This window comes from Malania oleifera, chromosome 5 (assembly GCF_029873635.1).
Source record: "Malania oleifera isolate guangnan ecotype guangnan chromosome 5, ASM2987363v1, whole genome shotgun sequence".
NCBI classification, from domain to species: Eukaryota; Viridiplantae; Streptophyta; class Magnoliopsida; order Santalales; family Ximeniaceae; genus Malania; species Malania oleifera.
The window spans coordinates 57,000,115-57,018,477 of NC_080421.1; the positions used below are offsets into that span (position 1 = coordinate 57,000,115).

Below are 18,363 nucleotides of genomic sequence, written 5' to 3' on the forward strand. Positions count from 1 at the left end.
CACTGACTTATACCCTTTACATACTTGCATATAACCTAGGAGTTACACACTTAGGCCCATCACTAAGTGAGTTATTTATGTGTAGTTTATCTTTTTATGGCTACTCTAGGAATTGTAACTCTATGTAAGTCAAATAGTAGTTCATTTGTGTTAATTTGGTTATATAAACTCGTGTATTTATATGGTATCTCATGAGGTTAAAAATACACGTTCACGTGACTTGTAGCACTTAGGGTTCCTTGTGACACCGAGAGAGCACCTGTGGCGACTATGACACCTAGTGAGGTACTGTTGAGCTATTTATCATTCTTTTGAGTTTTTGACATCAACTCAGAGTTCATAAAACTCAATGTTTCCTTTTCTTCTAGATATTCTATGTACACTAGTCTTTGTTTTTGACTTGCTAGCCTAGAGGTGACATCTAGTGGGGAGATAGAAACCTGGGTCTTGTAGCCTACTCAAGATGTGAAGGCTGAGCCACCCCTAGAGATAGATTTATTTATGGACTCCTGCTTGAGCTTAATTCACATGGGTGATATGAAGACAATAAAAGAAGTGTAATGATTGTCCTAACTGATCATGAAAAGAAAGAATTTAAAAAATGAATAGAAGAAAGAAAAAGAGAAACATAAATGCACCAGAATGAGGTGAAAGATTAATACATACTCCACAAAACTACAACAAAAAGTCAGGGACACAACACATGTTATACACAAACAATGACTCTTAAGCCGCTTGTTAATTTAGGTGTAATCCCAAGAGGGGGGGTGAATTGGGTATTTTTGAAAAACCTTTAATATTATTTACCACTTAATCCTTTTTTCTATATTTAACAAATTAATTGCACAGGTTTGAAACTGATTCAAATTATTATCTCAATGAATTCTATTTTACCCAATTAATTATCAAGTGCATGTGGGGTTATTCACATATACACACATTGTAACGACCTGCTCTTTTTTTTCACATATATATATTTTTTATATATATAAATAAATTATCATCACATCATACATCCCAGCTTAGCAGGTCACAATCCACCTGGGCCCGTGGGCACCAGGGATATAACAAAACATACAGCAGAAGCCTACGCAGCAGAAAGTATAAAATCATATACATCTCATCATAATGTGCATAACACGTACCAGAGTCACTACAATTACTATCTCACAGTATATACATCTCAAAAATGAAATCTAGGGACAATCCCCCACAAAACCTAACTATCCCTACCAAAAATTTACCCTTCCAAAGAGGGCAAACAACTGATCTAGATCAGCGGGGCTTTTCCCGCTCTCCTATCAGGGGCTCCTGAAAAATGTATAAGATTTAGGGGTGAGACACCTCTCAGTAAGGGAAATAAACTAATACCAGTGTGTGGCAACATGAGTATTTTGTGTTCTACATATACCATACATAACATATTCAATACTGTTTATCAAATATGGAAAAATATATGCATATCAACACATAGCAGAATATACTGCATTTTCATAAACATATCTCATCTCATACACTAATAATAACATAAAACAATCCTGGTAGGTTAGCTGGCTGTTGTCATGTATTACCCCCACATGACTGGGTTGTGTGGCCCGAAGGCGGGACCTGACAATGGTTGGCCGACCACTGCCAAGTCAAACAGTAGTCTGTAGGTCCGATGGGTCTACCCAGACTGGTCCGTACACCAGGGGCGATAACAGCACACTTCTTGAAAATAACCACATCGACCATCCAATCTCACACCACTCCGTACAGCGGCGTTAACACAGATATCATGATCACGAGGACCATGGACACATAGCAACGGTACCGTGCAAGTGCTAGCCTAGACCAAGCCAACCAGGTTCTGATATCATATACATATACTAAAACCATGATACATAAATATCTCATATCATTTATTTTCACATCAATCATATCATTTTACATATATACGTGTATCATGAAAATCATCGGCCCGTACGCCGATATTACACATTTTAACATAGCACGGCCCATACGCCGGCAAATCACATAGCACAGCCCGTACGCTGGCAAACCACATAGCACGGCCCGTACGCCGGCAAATCACATAGCACAGCCCGTACGCTGGCAAATCACATAGCACAGCCCGTACGCTGGCAAATCACATAGCACGGCCCATACGCCGGCAAATCTCATCCACATAGCACGGCCCATACGCCGGCAAATCACATATACATATAAAAATATCTCGGCCCGTACGCCGATTTTCCATCATAGAAATCCATATCGTCCCCATTCCAAAAAAAAACAGTATTTCACAACATTTTTATACTCATGCCACACTAAACAAATTTTCTACGTATTCAACATATCATCATTTAAACAATATTTTTCAAATATAAATCATATATATAAATATATTTATTTTTCCTGAAACCAGATTCTATATATATATACATACATTTTCTCAAAACAAAACTAGCTTAGTTTATCCCCTTACCTGATTCCTGAAAAGCCCCTAAGAAAATCTTCCCCGTACCCACAAGGTTCTCAACTCAATACCCTGAAAATGAAAACTCACAGAATTAAAGTTTAGTATTTTCGTACGTACAATATTTTCTATAACTACCACTAAGTCAAATTCGACTTACAAAGTCTTACCTCAACTTAGGGATGATTCCCAACGTTCCCAATCAATACCCTGGAACTGAAAATTTCCAGTATTAAAGTTCAGTATTTTTACGCGTATATTACTTTCTTCAACTGTCAAAAATCCAAATATTGAATATAAAGTCTTACCTTGGATTTGGGATGAAATCCAACTTCGTTTTCCTGACGATCCGTTCCGGCAGACTTGTAGAGAACTTCGCCAGGAGCGTCGTGGTGGTTTCGGTTTGTCGATCCAGCGTAAAACTAGCCCGGAATCGAAGAGAGAGAGTCGTAGGAGAGAGAGAAAGAGAGAGAGAGAGAGAGAGAGAGAGAGAGAGAGAGAGCACTTCCAAAAAAATATCCAAAATTTGATTTCCAAAGCTTCTTAAAGAAGCTTGTGCTAATTTAATAATATATATATATATATAATAAACCTTAAATAAAGTAAAGTAAAGTAAAGCTTCTTTAAGAAGCTTTCATACCTTTTATATATATACATACACACACACACACACACACACACATATATATATATATATACATGCTTTAATATTTATATATATATATATATTTGTTCCTTATCATACTGTTCATTTTACTTATTAATTTAATTAATTTATTTTATTTTATTATTTTATTATTTTATTATTATTATTATTATATATTTTTTTTCCGGTTACTACACACATGCAATATAAGGAATGAAATGCGGTGCGGAAAATAAAAAGAGTAAAGGAAGAGAGAAGGCAACACAAGGTTCAGCCAACCTAGCCTATGTCCTCACCTTGAGCAACCCACTCAAGGATTCCACTAAATCCCTGCTCCTTTAACCGGGACTGAGCTTCCCTTACATCTGTTGCTTACAAGAGGCACAACTTCCTTTTCACCCGGTTCACAACCCAAACCATGATTACAATATATAATTTCAAATTTGCAAAACAACTCAAGATTTGCTTTCAACAAGGCTAGTGAGTACAATTGAAAACCTAACACATATCCATAGGATAAGTATGTATGTAACGATATAATCGTTATATGAATGACATGCTTCACACAATTTCCCTTTTATCAAATCTCCCAAAATAATGATATAAGTAAAGCTATGGAGAATTTAGGATTCTAGTTCAACTTATTTGATGCACGAATACCAAATGTGATCTTAATAAAAGATTTGTCTTGAATATTATAAAGATCAAAATTAATAAGTTTTCTTCCAAGTATCCAACCACAATATGATCTTTGTAATATGCAAATATATATATATATATATATATATATATATATATATATATATATATGATATGATTTCCAAAGATCAAAGACCTAATATAATATTTTTTAGAAAATATCCCTAAAAAATAAATATAGTTATAAGCTCTGTGGATATATAATCAAGTAGATTTGCAATATCGAAAATATCAAGTCTTTAAACGAATACTCACTTGAATAAAAAATATTTAACCAATGACTAAAACTTTTCTCAAGTAGTGATCTTGTCAAAACGATTTAATATAAGCACACTCAAGATCAACCTCTCAACAAATATTCAATAATGGATTTTGAGATGAAAAGCTCTTTGAAAATAAATATCAACAAGCAAATCAATTTAGATAAAAAACTCTATGAGAATAAATATTAACATGCAGATCGATTTACCAAAACTCAATACCAAAATGAAAGCACAACGATTGCTAGATTGCCTATTGAAGATCAAGATAGCCTTAGCTTAGATTTGACGTATAAACTTTGAAATCCCAAACAAAAACTTCAGCAATGTGTTCAAAGTTCTCCCAAGTTGTGCTAAACCTACAATATGCTCAACCGTATGCCAAAGGTTGTTTCTCTTGGGGGCACTAGGGTTTAGATGTTGATTATATTGGTAACCTTGCCCTTAGGATGATTTCTAACCGTTGGATCAACTTGATTATGGAAATAACTCGCATGTTCTCTCATTAAAAATCAAATTTTTAATCTTCCTGTAAGTTCAGATGACTGAGGATTAGAGCTCAAACGACTGAAGTTCCTTAGATCTTTAAAAAATATAACCTAGACACAGGTTCAGACGTCTAAAGTTTGGGTTCAGACTTCTGAAGTTGCGGGTTCAGACGACTGAAGTCAGGGTTCAGTCTTCTGGTATGCTTCTTCCTGTTTCTATGTTTCTCCAATAATTCTTCAGATGACTGAACTTAATTTTCGGTCTTCTTAAGAAATTCTTCAGACGACTGAGCGTACACTTCAGTCTCTGATTCGGGAGTTCAGTTTTTTGAACAGAACATTTTCTAGATTTTTCTTTTTATTTTCAAAAAATTGTTTTTGCTCCCTTTCTTTGCTCTTTTATAAAATATTTTTCGGGATTTTAAAAATCTCTAAGTCCATAAATATCCCCTAAAGATGTTCATGAGATGCATGAGTCTTAAGTTCAGTCAAGGATATATGTTAAGCCTCAAATTAGATCATATGAAATATGTAAATACATTCAGTTCTAAATACTCATTCCCATGACGATCTTGAACTTGCCGCTTGCATCTTTATTCTTCAACTCTTTTAGTTCCATGGATTTTTCCAAGATATATATACTTTAGTCTTCATGGCTTCCATGACTTTCTATCCTTTCGTGCATGCTAAATATTGTTCCTATTCACAATCTCAATGTACAGATCAAATACCAAGTAATTTGTCAATATCAAAACAAGATTGGACTCATAGAGTCAACACCACTCAATGCCTCAGAATATTCACGCCTAGTCTATGAATAAGTTGATTTAGGGTGGTCTTGATTGGATATGGCGACAGGTGAGAAGATGCTAGGGTGAAGGACCCGACACCTCACAAATAGGGTGGATCCTTCTCAGACTAGTCTACTTCGTACATTTAGTGTTTGTTCCTTACAATATGTGGGATATTTGATCATGATGCTCCTCCTCACATATAACGAGTGAGCTATCCTTTTTTGAGTGTTTTTGAGTGTATACTAGTAAGGCTGAGTCAAGACGACCGTTCTGTAGGTGTCCATGGATATCCTGAGTGTAACGAGTCACACAATTTACACATACCTCGAGCTTTCACATATTTATACTCGAATTTATACGGCTATGTTAGAATTGGTGTATTCCCAAGACGGGGGGGGGGTGAATTGGAATTTTAAACTTTTCTCCTAGGTTAAATCAGAAATCAATATAATTTAGCTACCTAGGGTCTTTCTATACAATCCCAAATGCGTAAGTAGATATAATGTGTGGAAATTTAAATCATGCGCATCATTCACATCATAACTTACATGTGTGGTAAATATAAAGTGCGGAAATATAAACAAACACACAATATGTTATCAAGGTTAGGCCAATTGTGCCTATGTCCCCGCCTCTAGTTCACAAGCCTAAGGATTCCACTAAAGACTCACTTAAGGGTGGAGTGGCACCGATTACAACCAGGTCAATTAGCATAAGGCTGACCTCAACCTTTACAACTAGATCAATTAGCAGGGCTGACTTCAACCAACACGCCTTAACAGGATGGTGCACCTAGCTTTCCTAACCGGGTCTAAGTCAATCCGAGACTATTTCACAGGGCTAATCTCCCTCTTCAGGCCCATGCCTGGAATACAACAATTTTGCTCAATCAATGAAATGGTACAGTGATTATGCTTTCAAGCAAAGTAGATGTGTACCCAGATACGCTCAGTCACATACACCACAAGTGATTTAATTTGTAAGCTTAGTGTGGTTTAATATTTCAACTCTCAAATATATTTACTATCAATGTAATAAGTGTGTGAGAGTGCAAACCTATATGATCTTTGTATCACAAGATGTATTTAATCTAAGTGCTCAAACAAAGATATTAGCCAAACAACATATATATATATATATATATATATATATATACATATATACATATTTTAATCATCAGATTTTCTTAATCGTATGATGCTCAAGTACTGTATATGTTTGGTTTGCAAAGGATATTTAATCTTTGTATTCAGCAAAAAGATATGTAAATCAATGAATATTGCAACAAAGATCACTATCACAAACACAAATATCTTTTCAAAAATATGTCGATATAAATCACACAAGATATTTGAGAGGGTTTTTGAAAATGTTTTTGCAACCAAAAAAAAATACTAGCTTTCTAAGATATTGCAACATGAATGCAATACTTAGAAGCTAAATGTAAGTCTTCTTAGGACGGGCTTATTAGCAAAGCCTCCTAAGGACACTTAGGTTTAGCTCTCAAGAAAATCGTTTCAATCAAACAAACAAGGAGAGCAAACCTTTAAGAATAATCACTCAATCAACTTACAAAAGACTTTTGGCAATAAGAGAAGGTAAGTATGAGTGGCTGGGGCTTAGAAATGAGTATTATAGATTTTAGGAATTTCAGAGAATCTTTCCTAATCAAAATGGCTAATCCCACTTAATCTTTACAAATGATGGGCTATTTATAGAAGTTGGAAGAATTTTAGCCACTAGGACAAGTAGGGTATTATTAATTTTGTTTTAAATCATTTTAACCCTAATTAACCCCGTCTAAAATAGTTAATTGCGGTAAAAAAATCAGACCAACGCTAGAGCACTGGTCGACCGAAGTTCATGTGGCTCGGTCGACCAGGCCAATTTTAAACTTTAGGGTCGGCCGACTAGAAAAGGAAATTTTTCAAAATAGGGCGGTTCGATCGACCGGGACATTTTGAACTGAGACGTTCGGTCGACCTGGTAGTTGGGGCATCTTCTGAGGACCCTCGGTCGACCAGTGCGTTGGAGTACATTTTGGGCTCGGTCGACTATTTGGTCAATATGTTGACTCCAAGGAAGTTCGGTCGACCGGGTATAAATGAACTGGCAAGTTTGATCGACCGGGCCATGGTTAAACTGTTGACCTGGTCCCAGTTCGGTCGACCGGGAGGAATTGTACTAGATGGTATGGTTGACCGAACATGCATTTTAAGTGCATTTCGGTTCCAACTCCCTTATACATTGACCCTATTCAAATGACCATTCATATATATGCATGTGTGAGTGTCCTAGTGTCATTTCTAGGTCCTTTTGAAGACACTGAAAAAATCTGATGTTGGTTCCCTAAGGTTTGTCTAAGGTCATTTTCATTTTGAGCTTACATATTGAACCATGCTGGTGATACATGCAATTATTACAATCAAAGCCCTATTTACTATTACAGACCTTTCCTACTTAAATATTACAGACCCGAATATAAATTACAACACATAAATTGTATCTAGGGTCTTCAGGGTCTTCGTTTTCCTCCGGGTCTCCAAGTGCCATCATAGGATACTGCCAAGATAAACCTACACATCAACTCAGCAGACATTAAATACCTGAATATTTGTCATAATCAAAACAGGGTATGACCCATAGGGTCAACAGACTACATTAACTCTAAATTGTTATTGCTGGTTGAATCTATGTAAGTATATTGTTCTTAATAGCTATATAATGATGAAACTTGCATGAGTGACTTGGTTCAGAGTTGCGTGTATAGCATAATTGTGTATAAATGAGCTTGCGTGTAATCTGTTGATATCCCTGTATGTGAAATGGTATATTTGTGTTGCATGAGTATTCATTTAATATTCATTGGAATTGGTGTTTTTGGGTTTCACCCTAGAAACCCTCACGAGACTACAACTCGTCCACTAGGATTGACCTACGGGTTTAAAGCCTTGTTGCATTTGCTAAATGCAACCGTGTTTCCCACGAAAGAGGAGGTAGATAAGACTTGGTAGTTTTCTTAATTTTTTCTTTGTTAGGGACTAGCAAAAAGTTAGTTGGGGGGGGGGGGTGTGATTACGTGTCAAAGTTTTGTAATTAAGCATTTAAAATCATGCATTAAAGATTATATTTTTAATTAAGTGCCTAATTATGTTCATTATTTAAACATTGGACTCAATTCACAATATTTGAATCCTTATTCTATTTTATCCATAAAATGACGAGTATTCATGTTTAATTATCGTAGGATAATTTTCAAAAATTTAGAGAGGTCATGCATTTAATGTCTCCAGCCATGCATGCAACACTGAGAGGAGCTAAAGCCGCCATGCCTTAATGAAGCCTTGAATGCAAATTCATATGAGCCATGCATGAGTATAAAGAGGTCATTCCATCCATTCAAATAAGAAGTCATGTGTGTGTGTAAAATTGAAGATACCCAGACATGCATACGTGAGTTTGAGCCTTGTGAGAGAATGGAGGCCATGCACGTGAACAATTAAGATAAAAGGAGAACCATAGTTGGACTGTAGTTTGTGGAGAACCATGCACAACATGAGGCTCGAGTGTGAGACGAAAAAGGGGCTGGGAGCCACGTGTGCATGCTTATGGACGTGCATGCATGCACATGAACGGAAGACCCACGTGAGTGTGAGCATGCATGGGTCGTGTGGTTCCTTGGGGCGTCCATGCATGAGGCTATGGCCGTGTGTGCATAATTTGGGCTGCTATTCATGGATGGGCCGAATTGCACAAGATAAGGGTTTTGGGCTTCATGGATGTGACCATGTGAGGTCTTGGCATGCACTAGGGTTGCTAGAGAGATGAGCCGCATATAGAAAAAACAAGGAGGCTAATTTTTGGGGGGGAGAGTGCATTCATAAAAAGGGGGGCTAAGGAGATCAGCGTCGCATGAAGGTTCTAAGGAGAATAGGGTCGGTAGTTGGCTTCTTTTCCTAGCAAGAGAGATCAGCGCTGAAAAGGAGGGACGCCTTTTGGAGGGGGTACTCGAGCATAGCAGACTGTTGCTTCAATTTGCCTACAACCCATCACGACTATCTTCATCTCCCTCTCATCTCTCTTTTTTTTATGTTACTTTAATATTTATTGGAGCATTTTAATTTCAGTTTAGCTTTTCTTTCTTTAAAGTAATTTGTAGAATTTAAATTTTGTTTGGGTTTTTTTTTTTTTTTTTTTAAATTTTCCTTTAGAATTTAAATTTTTTTTGAGTTCTATTTATCTTGAGTTTGGTTTATTTGAGATCTTAGTTATTATTGTAGTTTAGCTTATTCGGTGAAACCATTGTCGGATTAAATTTAATTTTTTTTTACGTTATTGATTGTGTTAAGTTTAATTTTTAAGTTGGTGTTTAATTTTATGGTTGAATGCTTAAGTTGATTAATAAAGTTTTTATCTTGGGTTTTTATCCGAATTTCAAACGTAGGATCTATTTTCATGTCTAAATGTTTAACGTAGGATTATATTCCACATTTAATTTTGTTATTGTTTATCTTATTTTGCGGATGAGTCATTGAGTGAGAAGTATTAGTTGTGTTAATTTTCCTGTTGTTTATTTACCGTACCTATTTCTTGTCATTAATTTTACGTATGTGTTATCCATAGTTTATGTTTTGTTTCATATTGATTTCATCACAAATTCTCAAAAATCCCAAGAACTGAATCTGAACCGTGTTCAATAAAAATTCTTTTCTTATTTTCTTTTGGGTTTACACAAAGTTTGTAATTAATCTGCATTCCCTGAAGAGACGATCTGACTTTTGGGCTAAATATTACATGATAGAACTCCTATACTTGGGATAGCCTTTGCGCTGCTCATTTTTAGAGTGAGTCAACACATCACTCTTTGTTTTTCATAAGTAGTGTGACATGATTTATTTGCTTCTATATGTTGATGACATCATCATTACAGGCAACAACTTCTCTCTTCTTGACATTTTTGCTTGCAAGCTTAATTTTGAGTTCGCTACTAAGGATTTGGGTTCTATCAGTTCCTTCTTTGGTTTTGAAGCTACATCCACCACTGATGGTCTTCTTATCAGTTAGCTGAAATATGCACAGTACTTTCTCACATGAGCTTAGTTACTTGACAGCAAACCAGTCCACACACCAATGATTGTTTCCCATCACTTATCTACTGATGGTCCTCTATTTTCGGATCCCATACTTTATAGATCTCTCATTGGTGTTCTCCAATACCCGACTATCACACGTCCTAATATTGCTCATGCTGTCAGCTTTGTCAGTCAATTTCTACATTCTCCGACTGAAGACCATTTCCTTGCTGTCAAACGTATTCTTCTCTACATTAAGGGCACACTACATTTTGGCCTCACTTTTCATCCCTATATTGTTCTTGATGCTCTAGTTTCTTACTCAAATGTAGACTAGGTAGGATTCCCTGACACTTGTCACTCTACCTCTATGTATCCTGGTGACAATTTGGTATCTTGGAGTGCAAAGAAACAACCTACTATTTCTTGCTCCAGTTTTGAATTTGGGTATCGTGCCTTGGCTCTTACTGCTACTGAAATTCCTTGGCTCATGCATCTCCTTCATGATCTCAAAGTCCCTCTTCCGAAGCAACCTCTTCTACTTTGTGACAACAAGAGTGCAATCTTCTTGAGTTCCAATCTCGTTTCCCACAAGCGGGCCAAGCATGTTGAGATAGACTACCATTTTCTTTGTTAACTTGTTCTCGCTGGCAAGCTTTGCACCCAATATGTGCCTTCTCATTTGCAAGTTGCCGACATCTTCACCAAAAGTATGTCTAGACCTCTCTTTGAATTCTTCTAATCCAATATTCATGTTCGTTCAAATCCGATGCTCAGCTTGCGGGGGGTGTTAAGGATTCTTTGCCTTAGTTCTAGGAGGATATTATGTATATACTTTCCTTTTACTTATCCACTAATTAATAGGTAATTGGTATGTAATTATTTCATATAATCTTGTTGACTTTTTGAGTCTGATCCCTGTTTTGATGCTAACAAAATACATTTATCTCATGTGTGCATTTAGTATTTGAACAGGTCTATATCTTAACATGCATATGTGGTGAAGGGAAAATTGAAGCCAAAAGGAACTTAAAGCCTATACATGTGGCGTATTCCATGAAGACTTAAAAAGAAAAAGAAGAAGAAGACATTTTTTATTTATTTGTAATGCATTTAATTTTTATTTATTTGGTCTATAATAATGCATCTCATTTATGATATGGTTGAAAACTCAGAATAGCCATAAACTGACCTTAGAGCACCAACACGGTAAAAGAAAAACCTTTTTCTTAACAACTAAAATCATAGAAAAATTTTTAATTATTTAAGGTCAAAAATTGGGCCAAAATCATGTTTTAACTAGCCTCGGTCGACCAACCCTTGAGTGTTCAAAACATCTCAGTTGACCAACTTATTATTGTGGGATTTTATATTGCCTCAGCCGATCGACCCTTAAATGCTCTAATTTGGCCAGTCAATTGGCCCTTTTTAAATTGACCACAATTGGACCCCTCAGTCGACCGACCTTTGTGTCTTAAGAGTGTTCAGTTGACTGACACTATTCACTCAACAGACTGCGGCTTTGGCCAGCCGACTGAACTTACGAAGGTTTGGAAACTACCTTGGCCAACCGACCAGTCCCTCCCTCACCCAACCGAGCCTTCAAATAAAATTCAAATTTTAACAAAGGATGGTTGACCAGTGCATCCCTCGGCTGACTGAACCTCTCGGGTTGGTGTAATTTCTCAACGCTAAACATGTTTAATTTTTTGTTTAAACATTTCTAAAATTCATTAGTTTTGAAAATTATTTTTGAGAGTATGCTTTGAGTGTTTCCCATATTATTTCTTTGATAAATATTTATTGGTAAAACTCTATGTAGCTTGTGAATCTTTGCACATTTATTACAAGATTCAAAAGCTCATATTATATTTATTGCACAAATATTTTTGACCTTAAATCCTAACTTCTCCAAACAATTTTTATTACAAAAATCTTTATTGGAGAACAAATTTATCACATTTAGATCTTTGAAGTGCTTATTGCATATTTCCGCTCACATCAAAGATCATATATATTCATATATATATTTTATTTGTTCAAATATTATTTGAAAATAAAAACCCTAGGTTCTCCTACTTTTTATTGAAAATATTTTTGGGGAAATATTTTGTAGGGTTTAAATCTTTGAAGTTTTATTATATATATCATATTCAAAGATTGTAAAAATTATTTTGAAAACACACTTACTCTTTTGAGCATAAATCATATCATACGAGAGTGCATTTTAGAGCTTTTAATGTATACATCACTGCTTATTTTCATAAACACTTTTTATGTACAAAAATTGTTTTATGTACCAGTTTGGCTCAACCTATAAATTGAGCTGGGGAGTCTCTGCCCCATAAAGAGATCAGTTTGACTCAGCCTAGGTAATTAAGCTAGGAGGTGCACTATCCTGTAAAGGGTGTACGTCTTTGTTCTGCTTAGAAAGTGAACCAAGGTGTCTCCACCTCATATGGAGAACCGGTTGTGGTTCAGCCTTATAATTGAGTTGGGGAGACTCTGTCCCGCAAGGAGTACTGGTTGTGGCTCAACCCCATAATTTGAGGTGGGGAGTCTCCACCCCGTAAGGAGAGTGTAGTTGGCTTTTATTCCGTCCGTTTAAGTGAACAAGTTAGTGGAATCTTTCGAGGGTATGCTCATGACGGAGACGTAGACAGTATTGGCCGAACCTCGATAACAAATCTATGTGTATCTCTCTCTATATCATTTAATTATCGCACTTTAAATTCTGTATGTGTATGCTTGCTTACTTATAGCTATAATTATTTTGCATGCACACATTTAAATTAAATGAAATATGTTTCACACGTGTATGTATGCATTCATAGCTTAATCATTTTACATACACGTTTATGTTTTGAATATGATATGATTTGAGGTGAATTAATGTAAAGTTTAAATTAGCCAAATATATTCACACCTCCTCTTGGGATCACATCATAACCCTCAAATTTATAAATTCATATAAATACACAATACTCACCACTTTACAAGTGTGGTGGTTTTTACAAAAATTCTCAGCAGTTATAAGGTCAGCTATGTTTTATGATTCCGAATGTTGGCAATTAAGAAACAAAATATATAAAGAATGAAAGTTGCTAAGATGCGTATGCTAAGGTGGATGAGTGGTTTAATATGAAAAGATAAAATAAGAAATAAACACATACACAAGAATTTAGACATAACAATGGTTGAAAATAAGATAAGGGAGAGGCGACTTAAATGGTTTAGGCATTTAAAACGCAACTATAGTAGAACACCTATGAGGAGGAGTGAATTATGATTTCTGACATGCAAAAGGGTAGAGATAGACTTAAAATTACTTGAATTGAGATATTAAGGAAAGATTTAATAGCCCTTAATCTAATTGAGAAAAATGCTCTAAATCGAGTAAGTTGGTGAAAAATGATTTCTGTAATCGACGACACCAAGTAAGACTTAAACTTATTGCTGCTGTTGTATATAATTTAATAATATTATTTAAAATCTATTTTTGAAAAACGTATGCCTGCATAAATTTTGTGAATCTATTAATCACGATTACTCCCCTACAATGCGAACACAGAGAAACATAATTTTCTATTGGTATAACGTTACCGCTCAACCTAACCACTAACCTTCGACGGTTTGGATTTTGGGCCGTTTGGTCGTTCGAAATTTTAAACCATGGGTAAAACGAAAAGCAGAAGTGGTTATTTTGAAGCCTCGCCTCAGATCGAGACACGTGTTCAAATCCTAGCGGATAGTAAGTTCTAGAAAGTCATCGAGGGAGACTGACTGGCCAACCACCCCCCAACCAGTCATCATAAGGAATTGAATCTATAAAAGCCGCCTCATAGCTCTGTCTTTGTCCCATTTCTTTGGCACGCGCAGGCTCACCGAGGAACCTGTATTTGCTGCCCCGCCTCCGGTAAAATTTTTCTCGTTATGCTTTTTAAGTTTTCGTTTTCTGAAATGATTTGAAAGACATATTTTCTTCTTCGTCTTATAATTTTTCTGTTTCAATCACTTTTGCTGTCGCAATGAGATCCATCGGTGGGATTTGGTGTATGTTTTATCTAGGTTTCTTGAAGCGATGATGCGTTTGTTTGGCGGGATAATTGATTATGAAATTTTATGCGGAATTCTAGGGTTTTCATGATCATTCTGGAAAGTATTTGTTTTTATTGCTATTTATATGTTTGACTCTGCTCGTTGTTGTGCTTCTACGGACACTTTTGCCGCGTGGTTGGCCTTTTTCTCTTTCAGTTGATTTATTTGTCTGTGATAGTGAGGATTCGGAGATTATTGTCTGATAATTTTAGGAGCCTTTTATCATTAATAAATGAAGGATTTCGCGATTATTAATGTTGAATGATCCGAGGGATTTCTTTTGTAATCGCGCCAAATGTAGGACGCATTGATCTGATCCAGGGCAATTGTGCAACCATCATCCGTCCAGATATCGCCCCATTGCAGTTGAAGGACGCATTATGTGCCCGAGAGTGATGATCTGATTGTTGTCTGCATTATTATTATTATTATTATTATTATTATTATTATTGTCGTTGTTGTTGTTGTGGCGGTGGTGGTGACTGTTGTCCCCTCGTCCGCCGCGGCGGCGGCGGCGGCGGCGGAATGGTGGGTTCTTTGGTTATATTATAAGCTTGGTTAACCGTGAATTTTCCTTTTTCTGTTTCAATATAAAGATATGTGATGTCGTATATGGAAGTGTTTATGAGAGTTTAGCGATCAACCTGTTTTATTCTCAACTGTAGTGATTGATGGTTGCTTTTCACGAACAAGACGAAATAAATGTCCTTTTTCATCTGTGTGTTTCCCATTTCATGTAACTGATTGTGGTTTTTAAACAGATAATTGTCTCTTATAAGATAGAATAGTATATTGTTTCCCATCGTGGTTATAATATATAATTATTCTCAGGCCCATTGGGATTTTAAAAGCTGTGGTGACTGCTGAAAAATTTTCATATCGGACTGCAGTAAGATGGCTGAGGTAAGGGTGCCCTGTAATCTCCATTTGTATATTGATTTATTTATAACAGAGGGGGGCAGCCATCCCCCTAATCTACACTTAAATTCATTTTTGATCCTGTGAGCAATAGAACCGAGGACATTCAAGTTGATGGCGATGGCTCACCTTAGAGCTTGCCTCGCCATCCTTACTGTTCAGTCATTGTTCACTCTGTTTTTCTATTGCCTATTTACATGCAATATAATTTCACTATTAAAAAAAGATATTCATTAATTTTTTACCTTTAAATGGTGGCAGGAAGGTGATAAGGTTAAGTTGAATGTTTATGACCTAAGCCAAGGAATGGCTCGTCAGCTTTCCATGACATTCTTGGGAAAAGCTATTGAAGGAATATGGTAAAATTTTTGTTTTCTTGTTTGAGCACGGTTAGAAGAAATTGATCTTTTGAGTGCAAGTTCATCCAAGTTTTCTTTGGTTAATTCTTGGTCTTGGTTTAACCACTCCAGACACTAGCCTCTGTTCATAAAACACAGTTTAGATCAACCTTTATCTCATAGTATAATTTTTGTGAGCATTGTTGGGTGTGATAGTGCTTGTATACTGTTTTCTTGACTTCTACTATATTTCTAAAATTTGTCTTCTAAGCTATTGTTGCACACTCTGCAAGGCGAAAGCCATATGTGATTTCAATAACGGTAATTCAGAAGATCTATTTTCAGAAGATCTATTTTCGAAAAGCTTTTTATGCAAATGGCAGTCTTTTTTCGTTTGGTAAAACATGGAAAACTACAACAATCCTTGTTGACAATTATTGCTTCAAAAAAATTTCCCTTGTGATGGCAGAGCTGCTATTTCTTAGAGTTACTTTTTCTGATGTTTCCCAAATTTATTACTAGGAGCTGTCATATTTTTTATCTGATTGGTACTGCCTGCTTTGTCTGGGTCTTTAGAGAAGGATAAGTGGGCACTAAGGCTTGGCTACCTTTCCTTCATCGCTGTATATATTAATATAGATGAGGTTGCATTGCTTATTGGACTAACAATGCACTGTGCGATGTATCTGCGAAAGTTTTAATTTCTTATTCTTGAGGTGACAGGCATACTGGAATCGTGGTATATGGTAATGAATACTATTTTGGTGGAGGTATACAACATGATACTGTTGGAGGAACACCATATGGAACACCTATCCGAGTAGTAGATTTGGGTGTCACACATGTGCCCAAGGATGTGTTTGAAATGTATTTGCAGGAGATCAGCCCACGGTATACAGCTGGAACCTACAGTTTGCTTAGTCATAACTGTAACAACTTCAGCAATGAGGTTGCTCAATTCTTGGTTGGTGCTACAATACCAGACTACATCTTGCAACTCCCTAATGAAGTTATGAGCAGCCCAATGGGTGCTCTTCTATGTAAGTTTGAAACCTCCAGTTGTTTTCTCTATTCCATTATCATTGCTATATCTAATGAGCATGTTCTTGATTCACCTGTTATATTGGAATTATATTCATCATTCTATGGTTTATTTGTACATTTGGATAGCTTCATCTCCTATATTGGGTTTTACAAGGTGCATTTTAACGCATTATATGGTTTATTTGTACATTTGCATAGCTTCATCTCCTATATTGGGTTTTACAAGGTGCATTTTAACGCATTATGGTCGTGGTTTTACTAGGTTTATTTGAATACATAATAAAATGCACATGATTAATGTAGTACTTTGCAAATAGTTTGCTGGCTTGATGAATCCTTATTTGTTCTTTGTTATGTATATTGAATTTGATGGTCATTCCATAGTTTTAGGAATATTTGCAATGAGATTGATTGGCATATGACCCGAGAGAGTCAGGAGACAATTAGTTAATTGAAAGATGGAGCGAACTAATAAAATCTTGCAAAGCCCTTGTTCAGGGTAATAATTGATCTTTTAACCTCTTTGATGCAGTGCCCATGATACAGCAGCTGGAGGCCACACTGAGATCGGGTGCTGTCCCCCAAGCTCCCCAATTTAGGCCGTCCCCATTGGCCTCGATTTCCCAGCCTGTCACCACTTTACGCGTCAACCATAATGACTCAGGGAGTAGCGTCAACCAATCCACCGTAGAACATATCAAGGATAAAGGGACTTACGATCAGCGATCTTCTGCGGGTGAGTTGAAGACATTGGAAAACACAGTGCCGCCTGCTGTGGTACCGGCATTACCACAGGGGAAGTCTCTGGATGGTGGTACAAAAGATGGTCTTGGAAATGCTCGGAACAAGGTGCAGGAAGAGATTACCCGGGAGTTTGCTGCAATAATGGCAACTGGGACATTGCATGCAAGCGAGGCTGCAGCACTGGCAACTAGGAGAGTTATGCAAAGATATGGCTATTTGAATGCTGCATTGCCACGTAGTTAGAGCTTTGGTATTTGGAGGAAAAGTGATTTCTTTGAGCGGGGCTTTATTTGTTTGTCAAAATTGGGCAAACAAAAATTTAATGACATTGGGTTAACTCCATTTGAGTGAATGATATTAAGTGCTGGATTCATAATTCTTAATTTATTTTACCTGGTTTTAGTGTGTTTGGAAGGTTGATCAGAATGTTGGAGAGGACATTATTCGTGTCCATCTGTTTGATTGGAATCTTTACATGTTTTGTGAACTTTTGGTACTCTCACAAAGCCACTTTCATGCTTTGATTGTTTAATAAAAATTTTACTTTGAGAAAGAAATAATTGTTCTAAAAAAATTTTGTTCGTGTGTGAATGAGGAAATGTGTTTTTTGACGTCTTTATCTTTGAAAGGGTTTTCATGCTTGCTAAGAGACAAATGCACAATCCAAACACTAGTTACAATTTCCCGTCCAATATTAACAGGCCTTCATAAGAATGCTTAAGTGGCTCTGTACGCATGTTAATTAGATTCTCACCTCGACTCACTTAAGCTAGTTTCCTTCCACAAAAAACAAAAAAAAAAAAA

At 36.3% G+C, this 18,363-nt stretch overlaps 1 protein-coding gene across 2 annotated transcripts; it reads left to right on the forward strand.

Moving 5' to 3' along the window:
- The first annotated feature begins 14,206 nt into the window (after nt 1-14,206).
- Nucleotides 14,207-18,116, forward strand: LOC131155093 (uncharacterized). 2 transcript variants are annotated; one of them, XM_058108018.1, is made up of 6 exons: nt 14,207-14,333; nt 14,817-15,043; nt 15,347-15,418; nt 15,695-15,792; nt 16,495-16,811; nt 17,348-18,116. In XM_058108018.1, the coding sequence occupies exons 3-6, from the start codon at nt 15,410-15,412 to the stop codon at nt 17,800-17,802; spliced, it is 879 nt and encodes a 292-aa protein (XP_057964001.1). In that variant the 5' UTR covers nt 14,207-14,333; nt 14,817-15,043; nt 15,347-15,409; the 3' UTR covers nt 17,803-18,116. The 2 variants fall into 2 exon arrangements, with proteins under 2 accessions (XP_057964001.1, XP_057964000.1); XM_058108017.1 differs by lacking the exon at nt 14,817-15,043.
- The last annotated feature ends 247 nt before the right edge of the window (nt 18,117-18,363 follow it).